The sequence below is a fragment of the Ammodytes marinus genome, assembly GCF_949987685.1.
Source record: "Ammodytes marinus genome assembly, chromosome: 16".
Lineage (NCBI taxonomy): Eukaryota > Metazoa > Chordata > Actinopteri > Uranoscopiformes > Ammodytidae > Ammodytes > Ammodytes marinus.
In genome coordinates, this window is record NC_137220.1 from 7,543,884 (window position 1) to 7,566,466 (window position 22,583).

At 42.4% G+C, this 22,583-nt stretch overlaps 2 protein-coding genes across 5 annotated transcripts in view; both read right to left on the bottom strand.

Annotated features, from left to right (window-relative positions):
- On the bottom strand, positions 1-12,244 carry LOC307262997 (transmembrane protein 106A-like; the record flags this gene model as incomplete). The annotated part of the gene is made up of 9 exons (XM_080044016.1): positions 1-1,689; positions 2,090-2,143; positions 5,053-5,096; positions 5,448-5,588; positions 6,175-6,328; positions 6,997-7,060; positions 7,153-7,308; positions 8,298-8,464; positions 12,123-12,244. 9 exons carry the CDS (start codon positions 12,242-12,244, stop codon positions 1,569-1,571), a joined length of 1,023 nt encoding a protein of 340 aa, XP_079900142.1. The 3' UTR covers positions 1-1,568.
- nbr1b (NBR1 autophagy cargo receptor b) overlaps positions 12,104-22,583 on the bottom strand; it is a 16,194-nt gene continuing 5,714 nt past the window's right edge. Inside the window, exons 8-22 of one of the 4 annotated variants that reach the window (XM_080044268.1) lie at positions 21,703-21,828; positions 21,073-21,279; positions 20,548-20,707; positions 20,308-20,391; positions 19,855-20,040; positions 19,618-19,734; positions 19,162-19,237; positions 18,751-18,828; positions 17,567-17,737; positions 17,098-17,316; positions 16,701-16,866; positions 15,990-16,253; positions 15,615-15,703; positions 15,373-15,451; positions 12,104-12,277 (exon numbers count right to left, since the gene is read on the bottom strand). In XM_080044268.1, coding sequence (XP_079900394.1) covers positions 12,244-12,277; positions 15,373-15,451; positions 15,615-15,703; positions 15,990-16,253; positions 16,701-16,866; positions 17,098-17,316; positions 17,567-17,737; positions 18,751-18,828; positions 19,162-19,237; positions 19,618-19,734; positions 19,855-20,040; positions 20,308-20,391; positions 20,548-20,707; positions 21,073-21,279; positions 21,703-21,828 — 2,056 coding nt within the window. In that variant the 3' untranslated portion in view covers positions 12,104-12,243. Of the gene's footprint in view, positions 12,278-13,958; positions 14,053-15,341; positions 15,452-15,614; positions 15,704-15,989; positions 16,254-16,700; positions 16,867-17,097; positions 17,317-17,566; positions 17,738-18,750; positions 18,862-19,161; positions 19,238-19,617; positions 19,735-19,854; positions 20,041-20,307; positions 20,392-20,547; positions 20,708-21,072; positions 21,280-21,702; positions 21,829-22,583 lie in introns of those variants that run through there. The other 3 variants (XM_080044266.1, XM_080044265.1, XM_080044267.1) reach the window with 3 other exon arrangements.

Below are 22,583 nucleotides of genomic sequence, written 5' to 3' on the forward strand. Positions count from 1 at the left end.
AACACAACACAAGAGCAAACAGGTATCACAATCCCTAACACGCATATATCAGAACAAGGTTTGAACGGCCACCATCTATCAAAAACTATATTTCTGGTCTTTAAAGTGACGCAAACTTAGAGATAATCAGTAAGATATTGCCAAATCTGCATATTTATGTGTTGTTTCCAGTTGGAGGCCAGTCTGTGAACACGTGTCCCCACTGCCATGGCAACCTGAAGACACCTGTCCATCACGGTGCTAAGATCCCCAACAGATCCTCTGTGAGTATCAGAGCCTTTCTGATTAGTCGGATAGGGCATGTGACAAATATAATGAACCCTAGCTTTGACTGGAATAGGCCCGATTAACTATTTGAGAAGAGCTTCAAACATAATATATTTTGGAGACTTAGCAGAGATATAACACCTGTAAATGTCTCACAGTCTTTACAGTACGCCCAGCAGTGGTAAGGGAGGACAGGGAACAACACTGTTCTCTGCTAACCTCACTGGATTTACCGGTCCACGTTTGGAAGCTCTGCGAAGAAGCTCTGCATTTGGTTCTGTGAGAATACCTTGGCTGTGTTATACATTAAAGGTAGAGTCAGTGATTCTGGAGAATATTGTTGTTAGAATCACTTTGTCAAAATCAATGAAAATCTCACAATCCTCTACCTGTCCGTACTGAGAGTCCGCTGAAAAAATCCAGTGTTAAAACACAGCCTAGGCTCTGTAAACCGATATGTATACAAAGGGGGCTCACCGTAGCTAGCAACATGCCGGTTTAAAGAGCCTAGGCTGTGTAATAGCACTGGATTCTTAGTAAGTACAAGGTAGTGGATCACAAGGAGATATTCACTGATTTTGAGCAAAAGGGATTTTGACAAAAACAATTCTAACAGAATCACTGACTACACCTTTAAAACATGTATCTTGATGTAAGTATTTTAGAAGTTGAAATGCCACGATGCCACCTACTGCTAAAAATGAAATACAAAATAAAAAAATAACTTGATTAATCCATGAATTCATTGGTTTTTATTTCACAGCTGTGCCATACTGACAAAACCGTAGTGCAACGTTCACTTCGACAACAGTTGTATTACAGCTCATAAACATATATATAGTCATATATATATGTTTACATATATATGCACTAATATGACTATAAATATAGTCATATTAGTGCACTTTCTTGATTAACCGTTCCTGTAACTGTCCGTGCATTTTTTATATAGAAACGGTCAAATGTTGGTCATCCATGTTAGCTTTGCTCAAACACTGGTATTCAAGTGTTGTAAAGTTTATCTTTTGACCTGCTCCCCTTGAATACCAGTGTTTGAGCCAAGCTAAATAGCGATGGGCGACCTTTGCACCATTTCTAAATAAAAAATGCTCGCACAGTTACACAAACGGTTTCCATCGCCTCTTCTTGAGCCGGAAAGGGAGGCAAAAAGCTCAGAATTTAAAAATGTTGAACTATTCCTTTAAAATTTTAGCCACACAGATCAAGAAACACAAACATTGCAGGACCCACCATGGCACCTCACAGACAGTCCACAGTGTGTGTTGATGTGTGTGTGCGCATCATGTTGGTGGGGGCTGCAGACTGTGTGGTATGGTGCTGTTTGCTCCACAGTCTATGTACTCGTATGTTTCCAGGGACAGCTGCTCATAGTGGGCCAGGTAGAACACTTTCATGGTCATCCTGCAGGGAAAGCAATATAAATCACAGCAGTTAGAAACCTGATCAAAAATATTAAAAATGAATATATCATATCAAAGTTGGGTGTCTCGTTTAAGCTTTTATAAATATCTGATTGAAAGTTAATGTTCATAAATATTATAAAACTTACTTTAAAAAAAGCTTATATAGTGTCTAGATAGTGAGGTTGGGAATTTTGTGTACAGGACACAACAATAAAATGTATAAAAAATGAAAATAAAAATAGTAGGAACCAATAGGTTTGAGGTTGAGTGACCCAGAGATGGACGAACTAAGAGTAGTGCAATTTTTTAACTGTTCCTGGAAAATATCACATTGAAAGTATTTTAAAGAGACAGTGTCACACAGCCTGACCGATTATAGAACACATGCTGATACTCACTGTAGGTGCAGATACATAATGTGAACGGGCAGGAAAGCTTTCCTACAGTAGTTACTGCAGAAAAAGGAGGTTAAAAACAGCCAATCAGTGGTAGCTTTCAAAAAAGTGACATGTACAGTATGCTTTTTAAACAGTTGTTCATCTGATCTTTTGGACAGAGCGGGGATGATCTTGTATGACCAGTATCCAAATGCAAACCACACATTTATTTTTTTAAAGATCATTTTTTTGGCATTTTCAAGCTTTTTATTAGATAGTACAGAGTTGAAATGGGGAGACAGAGAGAGTGTGAGACTTGGCGTGGGGGGAGGGGGGGTTTGGGGCACAGGTGCGGACCCAGGGGTGTCTTAAAGTTATCCCCGGAGGGATAACCACAAAATCGCACAAGCGACTACAGGGGAGGGGGAGAAAACAAAAAGCACAAGGCTACCTTTTAATAACCAAACTAAAGTGAGAACCAAACCACTGCTGCCAAGCAGCTGAACGAAAGACAAACACTTGAACAATTCTTTTTTCTAACTCAGAGGGCACTCAGAGTGAACCTCTCACCCTCTCACCATCACATAGAGCAAACAATGAGCAGCACAGAGCACTGGGGTCTCAGGGCAGATATAACCTCTTCACACCTGGGCTCAATCAGCCAATCAGTGCACACACACCTGATTGCAGTGAGTGAATCAGTCACCATTCTCACGGAGGCGAAACACTCCCCCTGCATTCCAATAGTAGTTGCACTTCCCCTTGTTCATTTACCCTCAGCCCTTGGCATGACGTAACAGCATACGTTGCACGGAGGGAACTTGGAGAGCGGAGGGAGACTGGGCGGGGGAGGAGCGGAGGATTTAAATGGAACCCACTTGCCCACTTGCCCTTGTAGTCGCAATGGACCGTCAGTTACATAGGTAAATCTGAATGCAAATATTACAGAATTATAACATTCTGCTAAGGTAGCCTATGTTGCAGAAAGCCATTTCCATAGCATAACAAACATTGAATTTCGACACGGTAACTCAGATTATCAAGGTATTGTTACTTACACATGTAAATAGTTTGCTCCGACATATTTTCTTATTTATACTTTCAACCAAAAACATTTGTTTTAAATAGTCCTCTAATTGGCAGCCATCGGTGTTATAGCAGCAATGTGTAAACTGCAATACATTCACTGGATTGTTCGTATGGAAATAGGATAGCCTAATTGAGGCGTTTTGGAATATATTTATATATATATTTGTCCTGCGGGTGGCCGCGATGTCCCTAAAAGCATACAGTCTACCGGAAAATAAAAGGAGAAGAAGAAGAAGACGAACTGCAATGCACTGTGGGTGATATCCACCTCGGAGTGACCATCCATGTTGACTTGATCACTCAGCCCTCCGAGGGTCTATCTCACGAAGTTCACTTCAGTTTCCAGACTATTGGAACGACACTTAAGATGGCAGCGGGGATTCCCCCGAGGGCAAGTGCCTAGGGCAAGTGAACGAGGGCCTGTTGAACGGGTATTGGAACGTACCCTCCGTTTCCTCACAGAGAGGGGGGATGACATGCAGTAAAGGTCCATGTGTCGGATTTGAACCCACGACCACTGCAACGAAGGCCGGAGCCAATATGCTACGCGCTCTATCCACTACGCCACCGGAGCGCCCCAAAACCACACATTTTAAAATGATTTAAAACTTACGGTGTTCCTTTTATAGATGTAACTAATGGCATTTTCATCATTATTTACAAATCCTTCTTCAGCTTAAAACAAAACTCTTTGACATAAAGCTTGGTACAGGTATTATGACTTGGCTAAAGGCAGACAGCTGCCTGAGATTCCAGGAAGTTACTTCTACTCCTACTGTAAACCATTACTTGATGTGGACGGTATTTATGCTAACAAGAAAATTAGATCAAATCTACATTCCACCAAACAGGCTTTGTGTGTTTGATGTAGCCAAACCTTTGTTAGTGCCAAACTGGTTTGTTTGTGGCCAAAGCTTGAAGTATGTTTTAAGAATGAAGTCAAATATGTGAACAATGACCTTTTAATGCAAACAAGGTTAAACAGTATTTAGAACAGGGGTGTCCAAACTACGGCCCGCGGGCCCCTTTTTATTGGCCCGCGGCCAATTTTAAAGATATAATGTAATATGGCCCTTTGAAAAAAAAAAAATATATATATATATATATTTTTTTTTTTGCATTTCTTAGTTAACCCACTAGTACAGGGTTGTCAAAACTGATTGATTGGCCTGTGGCACATTTTAAAAATATAATGTAATATGGCCCTTTTAATTTTTAGACAGTGTCTCCATTTTTTTTCATACAAAATTCTTCAGCTTTAGCCTCTTAATTTCCCTCTCAAAGTGCACCAGATTCATGCATTTCACTTTAAAATCTTAAAAAAATCTCCCGGGGGGGCATACCCCCGGACCCCCCTTGGAGGGGCGGGATCTCGGCTGGCTACTATCTTCACCCAGCTGTACATTGGACGCAAAAGCAGAAAACACTGGGTGTATCAATGGCATTTAACAAGAGGGGGAATGTAAAGTGTTGCCGTGCAGAAGGATTACAATTTACCAAAACACTATGAAACTAAACATCAGAGCAGCTACATGTCCTGATAAATGTGTTATTTTTGCAAAGTGGCCCGGCCCTTCATAGATTTTTCTGTATGTGGCCCTCAGTGAAAAAAGTTTGGACACCCCTGATTTAGAACCACAACAGTGAGCTCTTGACATTCTCCATTTTGGACATAGACTGTGACTGAACTGTCCTGTGATATGTTTGCAAATTTTCCAAAAACCTCTGCGGAAATGTGGACCAAAATTCGAAACTCCCTCGCAAATGCTGTTTGCAATTTGTTGCCACCAGTCACTGCCCAGTGAGATAGGGGCTTGAAGCATACAGTCATTCCCCAGTCTACATTGCACAGAGGCTCCAAATGAATGATACAGTAAAGAACAGTGGCAGCTCACCTCAACTCACTGTCTGTCAGCTTGATGGGGATGACAAAGGAGAACTGGAAGGAAGGAGAGAGGCCATTAATTCCCATTCATACCTCACTCACTAAAGGATTCACATTGCCCAAGTAACATGCATCAATATCACAGTATTAGTAATAGTATTTATATATCAAGAGAAATCAACACATGGTTTTTGTCTGCAAAAATCACCTGAAATATGTCGGTGGGAAACAGGTGGGTGGGTTAAAATAATTTTCACAACACAAAAACAGTTATATAGCTGTTAACAACTAAAATCCTTATTAAGACCATCAATTAAATACTTAAACAAAATCAAAACAAAACAACAGCTTCTCTCAAGAATCCTATTGGCTAAGACACTGTACTGGACTGACACTGTGTCTCACCGCTGTGGTAGATCGAGGTTGGACAGAGGTGACGTTCTTAATGGAGACTGTTCCCAAAACCAGCTCAAAGTTCAGGGCCCGCACACTCAGGTTGTAGGCCTGCACTGCCACAAAGTTGTCGTTGGTAATGTTCAGGATATTCTACAAGGAAACACAGGTTTTTTAGTACATAAAAATGGCTCTGAAATGTGAGTAAGTTACACTGAAACTAAGGGCGCACTCACACAAGGCCATCTATACAATGCCCTATTATGTTTGTCCCCTAAAGTCTAGTTGGTTTGACCAGTGCAGTGTGAGTGCTCCGTTCCGTACTCAAGCACGGTACACTTCTTCGGCCATGGCACAGTTGGTAAAGGTGTGCTCAGGCATGGTACAGATGCTAATGAGCCTACACAGACATAGACGGCGATCCTGACGTCTATTCATATGAAACTGTTGCTGAAGGATTCGCGTTGATCTGATGTTTGCAACGCATATAGACCTGGTGACGTACGGCAAGAAGCAATAGCGTCTAGGTCCGGATCTTTAGGAGCAGTGTGAGTACAGGGCAGTGGGGAGGGGGGAAATCTTGCCTTGGCACGGTACGGGGAAACGTTGCCTAGTGTGAGTGCGCCCTAAGAGTTATGACATTCAAAAGAATTATGATCTTATAAACTTTTGACATTTCTTTCTTTATCCATCAAACCTGTGTGTGTGTGTGTGTGTGTGTGTGTGTGTGTCTACCCACCGTGATGTAAATGTTGACGTCTGTCTCAGTGATGTAAACCAGGGATGACTGGACGGCTACTGGAGACAGCAGGACGGATCGAGGGAAGAGGAAGAACAAGACCAGGGAGCTGAGCAGGAGGCACAGGCCCACAGACACAGCCACGTACAGCTTCCTGAGAGGGGAGAGAACAGCAGGCCATATAAGGGCTGTGCTTAAACAAATCGATACTTCACGATTATTTCACTGCTGACCGATACGCTGCACTGCAACGGCGTTAGTTGGCGTAGTACATGTCCGAACTACGCTTGAAAAAAATTGCAACAAGTACGGCTGCTTGTCAGTGCTGTGAAGCCTAAAAGTCTGCAAAACAGCAGTGTAAAAAACCTTAAGGGTTAAAACTGAAAGGATATACATTTTTTGGGCAAGCATTTAAATTTTTAAAGATATATTTTTTTTGGCATTTTTATGCTTTATTGATAGTATAGAGACAGAGTTGAAATGGGGCAGAGAGGGGAGTGACATGCAGAGAACGACCGCGGGCTGGAATCGAACCCAGGTCTGCTGCTGGGCGAGGCCCATGGGGGGGACGCCCTACCAACTGAGCTAAGGGCGCCCCCTTTAGCATTTATATTTAAAAAAAAATGTTCTGCTGGCCCCCTCTGCAAAAGTAAAAGGGTGAGTTACTGTATGCTACAGCGACGTCTCCCCCAAACTCCTCATAGTGACTGCACTGATCGCCATCTCCATAAGGCAACACACTAACCTGCCTTAGTACCTCATAGAACCCCATTTCAAAAATACTGAACTATCCCTTTAATGTTGAGTGTTGTTTTTTCTCACGTGTGTCTGGGTCTCAGCCTCTGGTCATTGCAGGGGATGTAAGCCACCAGCTTGCTCTCCTGACCTAGAACACACATGGAACACGTCTTCAAGATACAGATAACCAAGTGTTTTCTACCTTATAGTGCGTGTGGTGGGTGTGTGTGTATGTGTTACCTCCAGGTATACGTCCAGTGCCATGGCAGGTGGGACAGTGCTCTCCTGAGCTGTGTCTCCTGCTGAATCTCCGCCCCTTCCCTTCCTCCTGCTCTATGATTGGCCGTTTGTCAGGGTTTTGGCCACCATCACTAGTGCTGGGAGCAGCCCCCATACCTGAGGACACATAACACACAATCATAGATAGTATAGGTTACAATTCATGCAGGTCATGACTTTACACTATAATTATTTTCTCTTATTAATATTAAATTCAGAACTTTATCCGTGAACCATTACAACTTTTCTTGCTAGATTAGGCTACTGCTTATTTCTAATAAGGTTCTGACTTATACCAGAACAAATCTTGTATTATTGAACATATGACACTTTTTAAAATAAATCTATGACTTTATTTTGTTCTAATATTATTGAAATCTCATAAAACTAGTTTTGCAACCCTCATCATTTTTTTTTTTAAATTACAACTTTATGGTAATATTGCTATTTTATCTTTGCTTTTACTTTATTATAATTTTAAATATAAATATTTAGAATATTTATAAACACATTTGGACTATGACTATATTATGACCTTAGTAATATTATGGATCTCCTAATGCAAAATGCACTGTCCTTAGTGAATGCAAAAATGCTTATTCCAATGTTATAGCTGCATATTGTATTACAGCTGTTTGCACTCTGGACTCAGACCCGATTACATTTTGTTGCAGTGTAACCTGCTGAGTAGTCTCGCAAAGCCAGACCAAACTACAGCAAGTCTGCTGAGTAATGACAAACAAGTGCATCTAATCTAATCTATTCATTCTTTATGATTAAACAACGTCAACTTCCCACGCTTGCACACACACGTGCACACACACACGCACACACACACACACACACACGCACACACGTCAAAAAGCCCGAACTACGCACTTTTTTTTTATCAGAGACATTTTCTCTTCTAACACGATCAACACTTCAAACCCGGTATGTTAAAATATCACGCAAAGCTAAATTCATGCAGGACAGTAGATAGATACATGTAGTTGTCAAAAGCGCCAATATAATTCATATTTTTAGGCTGTGTATGAATAATGTCACAACTAGCCCTTTAAAACCTGCCTACTCCTCCAGATGTTGCGCGGTGGTTGATATCTTACCTGTCCGCAGCTTCTGGTTCAAGACGGCGACAATGTTTACATCCTCAGTCCTAGGGATCAACTGAGTCCCCTCGGTAGACAATCTTGTTTTGGTCGACGGGGTGGCAGGGGCACACGATCGATCCGACACGGACAGCACACACTTCCTGTTTACTTTGAAACTAAAACTCCCATTTCACAAAGTGGGATACAGTGAACAAGATTTAACAATGGTCTTATCTATTATGTGGGAGGCCTTCATAATAGTAGGCTATTTAAGATCCAGTAGTGGCCTACTAGGCCTACAGTTATAAAGAAAAACAAATGCCATTTGACTGTGGATTTCTCATAGCCTAGGACTTCATGTGCTTGAGTAAAATGTAATTATTTGAGTAGGCTTTGTTCAGCCAGTTGTGAATGACCACAGGCTGTGATGGTCGTTCAAATTGCATTCCGCTTTTATTTTGATTGCAAATGCAGCACCACTTCCGGTATTGTCCTGACACATTTTTGTAAGCTTACTTAAGCTGTTATTCAGTAAACTATTGCGGATAACAGCATTTACCCCCAGGAACTGAATAGCAGGAGATTCACTCATTGGGACATCTCCAAATAATAAATAACATAAGAAACAACTATCTGTTTTATGTTGTCAAATGTCAAAATGTTTTTTACTAAGCAAGACTAACAAGTGTGGTAGCTTCATAGTTACCGTATGACCGTGAGAGGTATAAAGCTTTTCATCTAACTCCTAATAAGAAAGTCAACAGGTATATTTCAAACTTCTACCTTTTAACTAAGAATATGTGTCAGTGGATCATTAATTAATTACTTTTTGATTTGACTTTGCAGCTTGGTATGAAAAAAAAAAAAAATGTAGCATCTCTGTAATAAAGGTTTGTTTTTGTCAGGACCACTGCTTGATGTATTAGGTATGCACAAAATGAAGAATCATAATCCCTCAACAAGTGCTGTTTTTATTCAACGAATAATTCAACTCCAATCCAAAATCTGTCAAGTCTTTCATTTGCGAAACAAAAAGACAGTCTTAATTCATCTGTACAAAGGAAAACACTGACACACATACAGGTGAGCAAATTCAACCACCACACAATAAGCCTTAAAATACAATATCCACAGCTCAAACTTTTTACATTTCCAAACCACCCTCAAGCATTCGAAGCAACGGAAAGAAAACACCTTTAAAAATCTTAACCCTTAACTTAAATGAATGAGATCAACTGATAGTCATTGCTTCCAACTAGGAGGTTCTTGATATATTCATACATTTTTTTGAGAGGAAAGAAAAAACACATTTTCACATTGTTACACACTGTTTTTCCAGTTTGGAATGACCTTAGTGTATATATACAGTCTTTTCATGTGCTCTACCAAAGGAAGTATGCATCCCTTGGGAGTATTGCCCCCCCCCCCCCCCCCCCCTCTCCTCCACACACACACACACACACACACACACACACACACACACACACACACACACACACACACACACACACACACACACAGGAGTGCAAAAATGATATGAACATATGAGCTTTGCCAAAGGGATTTGAAGAGATACAACTTTCCCATTCAAACAGGAACTAAATACAGTCACTTCAAGCAGTGGTTTGCCTCCCAGGCTGATTGTACAGATCCGTGTCATGTGATTTTTAAAAGAAAAGAAAGACAGTGGACACAATGTTAGGGAAGTCTCCGATTAAAACTAAGTCCTCAGTACTCTTCGAACAAATAATTTATTGTATTAACTAAGGTCACTTTCACAACTGTAGTTTAGTTCATTTGGCCTACATCAAGGAAAAAAACAGTAATATACTACTAATACCGTCCTGTGTAAATTGAAAAAACGGCTGTGAGGTCATGTGTACTGGTCTGTTATCATCTTACATTCATCAGCACTGGACTCCTCCAAACAATGACAACTGGGTACAAATAGAATGTTATATTATTTTAGTGAGGAACTCCCATAGTGCACGGACCACGACATACCTCTGTATTAAAGGTCACAAATTATACTCATTTTCAGGTTCAAAATTGTATTCTTGGTTACTAATAGAAACTGTTTAATGGTGCAGTGTCCAAAAACCCCTTTAAGTTTCGAACAGTGCCATTGCTGAATCTCCTCTTTTCAGCCTCTTTCCGAAACTCTCTGTTTTAGAGCCCGTCTCTTCAAGGCCCGCCTTTCAAAAAGCCCATTCTGCTCTGAATGGCCCTAAATCTAACTACCCGTTTGATTCTAACTGCCAGTTAGATTTAGTGGTATCTGGGCTTATCACAGGTGGAGGTAGGTGCTAAGTTAGGTTGGTAATGAGGGGGCGTGGCTTCTCCCCTTATGACGTCATAAGGAGAGAAATCTGACTAAGGTTTTTGAACACAGGTTTTCAGAAAGATGGAGGTATAGAATAAGACAGAGGGTTGATTTGTCATACTTTGGGAGTCTGTAGACACACAGGGGACACATATTAATGTTGAAAAAAATTAAAAGGGGCATTTTGCACAATAGGTGACCTTTAACTCCTAACATAAAAGTGATGAGGCGCATGTGTTACTATGTTTCCAAATTATTTGCATAAATATATGTTGTCTAATGCAGAAATACTATATTTACCATGATAACATCCCTTGGTCTGTTCATTTTGGAGCCAGGCAGAGACCCAACAAAGAAACATGATAGGCAAACTGAGCTATTAAAAAGAACCAAACAACATAAAAGCACCCGGAATGTGTCTTCGATTGGCAGAACCGAAGAAGGCTAAGTCCAAACTACTACAAGCTAGTTAGTTTGAAACATACTGAGACCTTAAGTCAGGGAAACACAGAAAATCTCTATTGTGAGAGCCAGCAAACATGTTCAACACAACAAACAGGTCAATATTAAGAATACGTTTCTGTAGAATGAATGGTCCCTGTCTCCTGTGGGCTTTTAAGTGCAAACGCCATCTCAAAGTCCAAAGTAGAAGCGGAATGTTTTTCTGCTTTCAGTAGTCATATATTCATCTACAGTAGGTTATGCACAAAGTACAGTGAGATGCGTGTGAACATGTTGTACGGAAATAAGTTTAAAAAAATAAAAAATGATTATAATAATAATGCAGCCATACTCCACCATGCTTGAATCTAATGGCGCATAATGGATAATGACTTTGTACCAAGAGCTTAGGCTCATGATATACTTGCTTTTTACCGACATGAATGTGTGACCATGGAACACACAAACAAGTGGTTAAAAGCAAGTATTTTGGTGCAGGGCAAAAGCACACCATATTTATGACAGAGTTTGATGTGGCTAGATTTACCTGTGCAAGCCTCTAAGCTGAATCTCTCGGAATTGTTCAGTATTTTAAAAAGGTAACACAACTTGACATTGTCATACTGTGACACATTAATATATATATATTTGCTGTTGGCTGAAGACTTGTATTAATTAGTGTTTAGCTTTTTCAAAACTAATGGAGCAAAACCCTCTTTCAGGCAGGAGTGCAGGGGCTCAATGGAAATGTGATTCTGAATTTTGGAAAATGCTGAAATGCTACACATAGCTTCTTTGAGACTTTAGCGAACACATCTCTTGAAATTCCTATGCCACTATCAAGACCTAAGCTGAAAGTAATTTTACAGACAGTGGGTTTTCTCGTACGGTAGCCCAGAGAGTTTTCTGGATTCTCTCCTTATATGGTCATAAGATGGACCAATCAGAGGAGAATTGGGCCAAGGGAGGAAGTTATAAAGGTCAGCAGGAATGGATCCCTCTCGATTTCAGTCTTTTTTTCTTGTCCCTTCTTCACAAATATATTCTAAGGGTTTCTTCAGTAGCGTGTAGAGTACCAGTCATTGTCGGTCATCTGAACCAGCTCGTTGACCACATCCAGCAGGTTGTAGTTATATTTGGTGAGCAGCCGTTGGTTCAGCGGCCGGTCGCCAAAGCCCATCTCCACCAGCACGGCCATCATGGTGTCCTGGGTGGACGCATCCACTGGAGGCTGCATATAGACAACAACCTCATCAGTCCATGCAACCAAATGTCCCAGCAACACATGAACAGATCCAGTTGACAATAGGGGTGTAAATCACTGGTTTCCACCTTATACAATATATAAGATTGATTCATTGGACGACGATACGGTATTTGCCCATATCAGTACGGTACGGTATTTGCCGATATCAGTACGGTACGGTAGATACTTCGCCAATGGATCGATATTTTGATGTATCGTTACACCCCTAGTTGACAACTGCCCATTCGCTAAACCCCTCCCCTGAGCAGTGAGGTCAAATCCTAGAAACCATTAAAATGCTTTGGATTTCTCCTCTTGTTGAAACAGTGTGCATTGGGAGATACCCTACAAACAGTTCAATCACTTTTTACACTCTTTCAAACAAAATTGGGAGCAGTTTAAAAAGGAACCTAATTGGCACTTGGACTGGGTTTTATGCCTCTTTTCCAATGAGCAGTACAGTTCGGTGCCATTGAACGGCGCTGGCCGCGGCAGCAACATAACCATCGGATATCATAGCAGCGGGACAAAATCTAGTCCGCAGATTGTCCCTCGCAGGGAAATGACAATTCCGTCGACCATCAAGTGTGAAGCATGTGGCTCCACCCTCTTTGGAACCTTTGGGATGGCTTGGTACCCCAACCAAAGGGTGACCAGAGTAGGCACGGTACGGTTCGCTTGTCTTGCTACCCTTCCCAACTCTTGACAGTGTAAAACGCAAATAATTGCCTGCTGTACCGTACCAACACTGAACAGGACCGCTCAGTGGAAATGGTCCTTTAGGAGGATGGTTGACTTAACTACACAGATGTCAGACATGAGAAATCAGATTTGTGAGACAAAAGCTGCCTGGTTGTTCTTCTTATTGTTATTTGACATAGTTTTATCTTAATAGATATACATTCATAGTTATTATAACTGAGTTTGATTCAGGAGTTCATACTTGTGTAACGACAAGACACTTTTATTGGATTTTATGCTTTACATTTTATAGGCTAACTTGACAAATTTTGATAAATGTGACTTTAAGAGAACGCACGGTGGCATTTTGGTTTGTCTGTTAGTGAGCTGAAGAGCTCAGTGTGTGGAGGCTTGACTAGCTGTGGAGTCACATGGTTGTCATACCGTGTCCGTGTCAATGTTTTTATATGCTCTGGGGATTTCTTTTTGTGACACTTTAGAATATTTTCTTTTTGTGTTTTTAAAGGTGCACTATGCCGTTTCAGGGGAGGGGGATTTGTTTATATAGCCTGCAGTTAGTTTGGAAAAATTGTTTTTTCTACATGTAATTCTTAGTATTAAAATAATATTTAATTCAAAATCAAAACAAAATTATTTTGGGGCACCTGAGGGACCAAACGGAAGACTGGCATATCTTTTTAAACATAAAGTGTGGGCCATGCTGCTGTAAACAACACCAGTGAAACAGTAACTTTAGAGGTAGCTCTCTAACCTCAAACAGTGTTCCTGGGATCCAATTTTTCTGAGTGGAAAGTTTGGTTATTCAGTTATGAGAATAGACATTAGTAAATGTACATTTCTCTAAAGCACCCAAAGATACATAGTGCACCTTTAAACCTTAAAACGGGCTGCGAGTTGGTGGTGCTTCCAGCTAGCTTGCAGTTATGTTGGTAAGAAGGTTGTTATATATAGACATCTGGCTGACCTGTGTGGGGCCTTGTCCAGTGAACAGGGCTTTGTAGGCAGAAGCAGCTACTGACAGCGCTCCTTTCACCAGGCCGCTGGTGATGCCTGGGTGCCTGAGGACAGACAATAGAGGTTACATTCACAAAGTGAATCCTATGGTCAAAGCCATGGCAACAACTCCAACTGAGAATTTTCTACAGAAGTACTAATTAACTGAATAAGAAAAGCAGAATGACAGAAACCTTTAAAGGTCACATATTCTGCTAATTTTCAGGATACCATTTTTATTTTGGGATTGTACTACAAACTGTTTTCATGGTGTAGCGTCCAAACAACCCTTTATATTTTTCAGCCTTTGTCTGAAACGCTACGTTTTGGAGCCTGTCTCTTTAAGTCCCACCTTCCGAAAAATCAAGGTCTGCTCTGATTATGACATCATAAGGGGAGAGAAATCTGACAGGGGTTTTTTGAAAACAGGTTTTCAGAAAGATGGAGGTGGAGAAAAAGAGGTGTTTTTTTCTCATACCTTGGGAGTCTGTAGTCACAGGACCTATATTATTGTAGAAAAAAATATGAAAAAGTGGATTTTGCATAATAGGTGACCTTTAATTTTATTTATTTTTTGGGCCATTCAATGATAGCAAGCAATCTTTTAGATTTCCTCATAGATTTCCAGACAATTATAGAAGTGGAATAAATGATACAACTTGTCTGTGTCACTACTTGAATAGTTGACAAGGAATTAGCAAGTTACCCAGAATAAACCCAGAATAAATATTGTACAATGCTGGGAACAACATGCCAGGGGGGAGTAAATTAACCAATACTAAATTAAGCATTGGGACAGAGTAGCGCTACCACGGTCCGGTTAGCTAGTTTGTTAGTGTTAAGCTCGCCAACTACAATAGTTCAACTTAAAGAGTAAGCAACTCTACACAACAATCAATTAATAGGTATGTGGTTGTGTGCTTTCAGTACATATTTTTATGAATAAATAATTTGAGGATTAATAGTTGTTAATAGCAGCATATTGCAGGGTGAAAGCTGCCCTCTTGTGTAACATGATGAAATGGTGTGGCACTTTCAGTAAATAATTACTAATAGTCACATTTAGTATTCCTGCATACAATTTGATTGCAGTCCGCCTACACATTTCTTTTGTCTTTGTTTGTATTAAGTATGAACATTTCTTTTTGCTTCAAAAACCAATGTATTGTGTGCTAAGTTTTTAGGTTGAATTAATTGTTTCCTCCCTTGCTCTGAACAGAGCAGACAACGTCGTACTGTCTTTCCCGAAACTTAATGCGCCACTATGCATTGCTGCTGGCCGCTTCCGTGCCCAGGGATGCTCCGGGGAAAGGCATACCTGCTGGTTAGAGTGTGAGTGTGTGTGAAATCATACTTGCTAGTTAGAGTGTGAGTGTGTGTGAGACCTGGGGTCCTCAGGGTTGTCCTCCTCTGTTCCTCCAGTAGCTTCAGTATCGTCTGCCTGAGTTTGTTCAGCACCAGAGGCTGTGGGACAACAACACATCACATCTATCCTCCTCTACATCACACGTATATCTTTTGTAAAAAAAAAATTAAACATCCAATTATCTTTCAATATATATGTGAGGAGAATCAGGATTGTGCCTTAGTCATGGTATAACTGTTAGCGTTATGGTGATGTGCTTACCATCTTCAGTTTGGTACAGCTCAGAGCCCTCTGCTCTTTCTTCTCCAACAGCAGCAGGATCAACATATGTTTCTCCACTGCTCTCTAGACTGCACAACATCAACACCAGGACATATTAAAACAACAAACGTTTATTAAGAATCGCTGAACCCACCTTCAATACATCCTGCTAATATTTATCATACTTATGTTTAAAAAAAATACCAAAAATGGGAGCTATTATGCCCTACTGGAAAGCCTTTGTATGAAACATCAGTAAAGGAAGTAATGCGATTAATTTACTGTAGCTTGGGTTGACGCCAATGGAAGAAATAATGTTAATGAATGAAAAACAACATTTTCAGTACTTTTCTGCTGCTGTGTTTGCGTACTGACCTGGGTGTGAAGATGGCGGTAGGCGGAGCCACCACTTCAGGTGTCAGCGGCTCATCGTCCAGCGTCTGAGACGTGCAGAGCATGTCGTTGGCACTGCTGGTGCCCGACACCCCCGTACCTGAAGCCTGGTCTGCCTCTCCTCCCTCCCCCTCAGGCTGCTCTGGAGAGGGGGGGTCTGGGTCTGTGGGGGTCTCTAGGTCTGTGGGAGTGTCTGGTGTTGTGGGGGTCTTGGCCAGCATGTCTCCAGGCTGGGACAGAGCAGAGCTGCAATGGGACAAGGAATTGGGAGATGATTGGAGTGTTACAACATATACGCTCCAGTGGCTATAGTACAGATCTACACCTAACTGTAAAATCCTTTTCACTGTGCAGCACAGTTCGGTTCGGTTTGGCAGGGCACGGTAACGCTAGATCTGGCTTGTGTTTGCATGGCTGGCAGCATCTTCACTTTACTTTAAGACCTGCACGCCGACATTTTTCTTTAAACACAAGACTTTTCACTCTTGCCGTGTTGATTACATAGAGCGGTTTATCTCTCACACGGAAATGATTCTGTCAACCAATCAATGGACTGCAATGTGTAGCTCAGTCCTTTCGGGACCTTTAGGGAGGACTAGGTACCCCAACGAAAGGGTGACAAAAAAAGCAAATAAATGTGTACACCAAACCGAGCAGAACCGCACCGCTCTATAGAACCGAGGCTTAACTGACCTGTACATGGACTCCCCCAGTGGGCGGCTGGTGTCAAAGCAGTCAGGCAGGATGATGATGTAATCCTCTGAGGAGGTGGAGGAGGAGCGACTCCTCTTCTCCTCTCCCCCAGACCCTGGCTCCTTCAAACACATGCTCTTCATGTGGGGCCGCTCAGCTTCAGCTGCTTTGGGATCAAGAAAACATAGTTTGCACACATGATACATGACAGGGCAGATTATTGAAGATGATTGGTATGAAATACTGTTTAAAATGTACACTAGGCCCATTTAATTAGTATAGGATTGGCTGATTCCGTCAGGACTGTGAGCCATTACGAATACTTCAATAAGAACTTGTTTTCCCAATCTCATGCTGATCATTTTGATATAATTATTTTGTGATGTGTATCAGTCACCTGTGTGTGTGTGCCTCTGCTGCAGTGTGTTGGCCCTGGGGGTTGCATGGAGGGGGGTGGGTGCTGAGCTGGGGCCCACAGACAGAGGGGCAGGCAGAGAGGCTTTCAGCGGGGAGGGGAGGCATGCCTTTAGGTTAGCCGGGGTTTTCTCCTCTGTCTTCACTGCTTTACTCTTCACACAGGAGGAAGAGGAGCCGCCCTGAGCAGCAGGACGCACCACTGCAGGCAAACAGACAGTCCACTGTTAGACACTACACTGGAATACTTTCCTCTTTCAATCACATGCAAACACATGCACAGTAGACATTTATTTCCCCATAGAAAGATATAGTTGAGGAAATACCCATGTACATGTGGACATGGCCTAAGTCCTTGTGTTAAGTCCAGATGGGTCTGGTCTATTTAGGACTGGACTGAAGCTTGAGGACAATACAATGAATAATTCATTTGAACACCCCAGCTGACTCACCTTTACCTGTCCCTTGGTGGGACACTCTAAGGGGGGTGTCGTCAGGAGCCTCCTCCAGAGTCATGGAGCGAATCACAGTCTCACACACAAACTGAGTCCCACTGATGTCATCCTCCCCTTCCTCCTGAGCTGGGACTCCTCCCCCTTCTGCTCCAGAGCCCGCCCCATGAGCTGTGGACCAATCACAGGAGGGCAAGTGTTATGACAGACAGATCAGGTACCTCAATTTCCTATCATGGTTATACACTTGTTTCTACACAAGAGCTCTGTCCCATTCGAGGGGCCGCAGCCTATGAAGGCTGCATTTGAAGACCGATAGCGTCATAGTGGCGCGCAAAGGCTTGTACCATTTGGAAGGCTCCTTCATATGCGGCCGAGAAATGCAGCCTTCGTTTCATGGTTTTGAAGGGTCCAACAGATGTATCCTTCGCGGCCCAACATATCCCAAGATTCATTGCGTTTTTTTCAGAGATGGCATAAAATAAAATAAAAAATAACAAAACATCTTCTTAACTTTATCTTCATTTCTTTTTTTCTTGTCTATTCTTTTATTTCTTCTTGTACTTTTTTTTCTTTTCGTCTGGTAGGCAACTTCTTTTTCTTTTTTCCTCCGTTGACAAAGCTGTCTCCTTTGGCAGCAATCAGGGTTGCTAGGCAGCACAGGAGCGGCGAGTCGTCACGTAAGGTAACGGCTTGTTACGCAAACCGGAAATGCTCGTTAAACGGAGACCTGCGGGGACCGTCTCATTTAACAACGCTCGTTCGGCCTTCGATTCGGCCTTCACGGGCTATGGCCTTCATAGACCGCGTAGACCGCGTCCTTAGAAGGATGCGGCCCCTCGATTGGGACACGGCCATAGACAACCATGTGAGACAAAGTGCATTTTTTTAATTTTATTTTTAGAAATCTAGGGGATAACTTTCAGAGTGAATCGTTGCCCTAAATGATTTTATTTCACCTGCTTTGTCTGCATCACAACAACGGTGCCATATTTTTCCATGTGAAATTCAAAACAAATGTAACAATTAAAGGCCTGACAAAAATCTAACCCGTGTTCAAATCCGTCGAGGAAACCAAATGGAAATGTTTCATGATGAAATATCTATAAGTTAAAAATGTTACCCTGTTCACCTGCAGCGTCTCGACCTTAAAAAACAAAAGATTGAATAAGAAACTCCATTACCCATGATGCTATTGATGATTTCAGTCTCTTCCTGGATCAGACCCAGAGTGGGACTTCTCTTGTCCTGCAGGTGGCCATCTTGAGGCAGAGGGGACATGCACGGAGTCATGTCTGAACCAAGACATTATGACAGAGAGGATACACAATGCAGCTGTGTTTATCAGTCAGGGGGCCTACAGTTCCCATAACCACATCTGATCTGTAATTATGACAGTAGCAGCTACAAATCAACAACTTTACATGCATGTGGGGAGCATTTTATTGTCATTTAACCTCTAAAAATGTTTACATGGTCTAAAAAATACCTGCTAAAGGTCCAGACCTCTGCATGGTTCATAGTTTGAGCTTTTGAACACAAGCTCACAGTGTTCCAGATCAATCACACAAGGAAAGCAGTAGAAGTCTCCTTACCAGAGGGCGTGTTGTTCGGGGCGCTTTCCAACTCTTGGACGATGTTGATGTCCAACAGTTCAAAGGACAACAGATCCTGAGAGATAAGCAACAACAGATAATGTCGGTCATAAAAGATGCTGGTGAGATGCTTTGTGGGAAATGTAGAAGGCAATGTTTTTAGAGTGTGACCGATAGGAGGCACTTAAAACTTGAATCGCTACATTTGAGTTCAATGTGGTTTGGCCGTAAATGTCATTGCAGGCGCTTCCGGACGAGAGTTTTTTAGTAAACAGAACATAATTGACTATATGAAGTCAGTATATTGGCAGTTCTTATCAGATTGGGCATTTTAGGAGAAAGAGCCCCGCATCTCATCACATCATTTCTAACTATCGGTAAATATCTCTTAAGGTATAGATATTAGTATAGGTGGAAAAAACCTTGAATATGTTTACATAATGAGTGCAAATGTACCTGTGCAGTCAGCAGGTCAACAGAGGGGATGTAGTACTCTTCATGGTCCATTGACGTTAATGGTTGCTCCCGAGAAACTGCACAAGCTTTTGCATCCTTTGCCACCGGGTTCTTCCCCTGAAGAGACAGTCAAATCATTTCAGAACTGAACACACAATCAATGGGGAAAAAACAGCGATTACATCCCCTAATCAAAGTATGCATTCATATAATTTTTTTTGTCCTGTTTGGTTGTACCTGGGGTGTGACACACGGTGACACCAGTATCCCATCAGCCATCACTGGCGCTGGGGCCAGAGGATCCACCACGATGCTGCACCACACCCGCGGCCCAAACTGCTCTCCGCCGTGGGCCAGGCGCCAGTGGGATGTGTAGGAGCCCTCCACCACAGGAGCACACAGCGCTACACTCACAATACCCACCTGTACACACACACCCACACCCACACCCACACCCACACACACCCACACACACACACACACACACACACACACACACACACACACACACACACACACACACACACACACACACACACACACACACAATAAAAGCATTTAGCATTTAGAAATCAAGAGTATCACACTTAAAACTATATTTTGCTTCAATTAATAGTTCATTTAGTTAATAGCTGTGTAATTAGTGGGAAAATGTATAGGACTTTTCCAAAGATCAGACTGCCAACTCACCTGTCCTGGCTGGAGGAAGGGGACAGACACTTCTCTCCAACGGTCCCCAGATCCAACCGCCAAGTTTCCCCACATGAACTTCAACTGCCGGAAGCAAACCAGACAAAATATGATGCGTACATATCAGTTTTAGTTTATTTAAAGCTCCTACAGGGGAATTTAAAATGTTATTTAAACATTTCTGATGTTTCCTGTGATGATCATATATTTATAGATTAGAAAGCAGTATAGAGAGCCCACCTTAGTATCAGCGCTCCAGCTGACTGTCCCAGTGTTCCTCATCTTCCAGTACTTGATGAACTTGGTTCCAGGTCGCAGCCGGGTTCCATCGGGAAGGTTCTCGTCCAGAAAGGCAGCCGTCATGGCAGGAACCACCAGGGGACAGGGACGCTTAGGACGCCTGGGCAAGACACACAGTCAGTTAGTCCTGCATCTAAACTTTGTTGCTCTTTAAAATATGTTTTTTAGTTTGTTTTTCACCAGTGTTCATAACTGGTTTGATTATGGGTTGCCCCACCCTAGGAGATTTAAAGGTGGAGTAAGTGATTCTACCCCCCCCCCCCCACACTACTCACTCATCCATAATCATTTTTGCTACTTACTTTTTCACAATTTGTGTATTTCTTAAAGTTATGTTGCAATGTATCCTATAGTTTAAGCTTCAGTTTTAAATGCTGTTTAACTTCAAGCTACATCTATCCATCTTTTAGCTAGCTCAAAGATGGATGGGTAAGCTAACTCGGGGCAGTTGTGTTGGTAACCTACTCGGGGCTGCTGTGCTGCGTAGCTCGAGGCTGCAGGAGCACGGGGGAGGAGTTTCCCTCTCGATGGGAGGAGCTCCACTGTATGCCCCGCCTCTCCATCCTCAGCTGTTTGCGGATCTCCTTCACCTCGGCCTTCAGCAGGCGCTTCTCCGCCTTCAGACGCTGCTTCTCCGCCTTACGGAAGCTGCGGTCGCCTCGCCGGTAGAACCTGAAACGGAGAGACAGATGAACCATCTAGTTTACTACGGCCACAGCACACATCCACAGTCAGCACCTGTGTGTTGTTGTTGCTATAGGCAGCAGGGACATGCTAAACAAACAGCTAATGTTGAGGGATAGAAAATATTATTTGGAACCCCTCAATGAGAACATCGATGTTTTAATCACCAACGAAGATCTGTGAACATTCATTCACACCCCCCCCCCCCATAGAGGCTCAATCCTCTTCGCTGCAGACCCGGGTTCAAATCCGTCCCAGGTCATTCTCTGCATGTCATTCCCCTTTTTACCCCATTTTCTGTCTCTCCTCACAATCAATAAAGCATTGAAAAAGCCCAAAAAATTATCTGAAAAATAAATAAAAATAAATGTGTAACAGGGAGCAGTGGTAAAGTAGTTAAAGTAGCGGTACCTGCTGTGGTCGGGGGCAGGTGATCCGTGCTCGGGGATGGACAGAGGAGTCCGGGCTCTCACCAGGTTGTGACTGGGATCGTGAGAGAAACTGCAGGGCTCACACAGAGTACAGGAGGTACACACACTGAGACAGAGAGAGAGAGGGGGGATATGAAAGAGAGAGAGAGAGAGAGAGAGATGAGAGAAGGGGCAGAACCACTGACATCATGACTTAAGAGTACAGAACATCTACACAAGCCACAAATACAGGAATCAAACACTGTGTCGACTCAAGCATTTAATTATATTGCCTCAAGACAATTAACACAAATCTTTTTTTTTTATAACCCTGGCCATCTCCAGATATGATATCTCCAGTATCACTTACATATGCTAAGACTAGAGTAATACTGACACCACTCAGAACGTTCTCTTTCCCTGAAATATGAAACCTAACCTGGGAGTCAGTTTGTGTTAAGCTGGAGACTCTGACTCAGGACCACCCGGCATTCTATTTCATTACATTCATTTAGCCGACACTTTTTATCCTAAAGCTGCGAACACTCCGCACGGCGATATTACATACAAAGTCAATGAGGCGTGGCCACGCCTCAAACGAAGAGTGTGAATCGAAGGCGCTACCATTTGCGGAGCGGCCAACATATGCGGCGAACGCAGAAGATGAAAATATTTATCTTTTTGGCGTCGCCGCGCCGCGATAGCCAATCAGCGTTGAGATTGCCCGGTGGTCTGCAGGGTTCGACATAACGTATAGCCCGATGGCCCGGGGCCAGTAAAATCATATGCAGGGCAAGTTGATTGGCCAGTCACTGTCCCGCCCGGGCCAGTGACTGGCCAATCACAGTTCAGTATCTTTTTGTAGACTACATCATGGTTCAT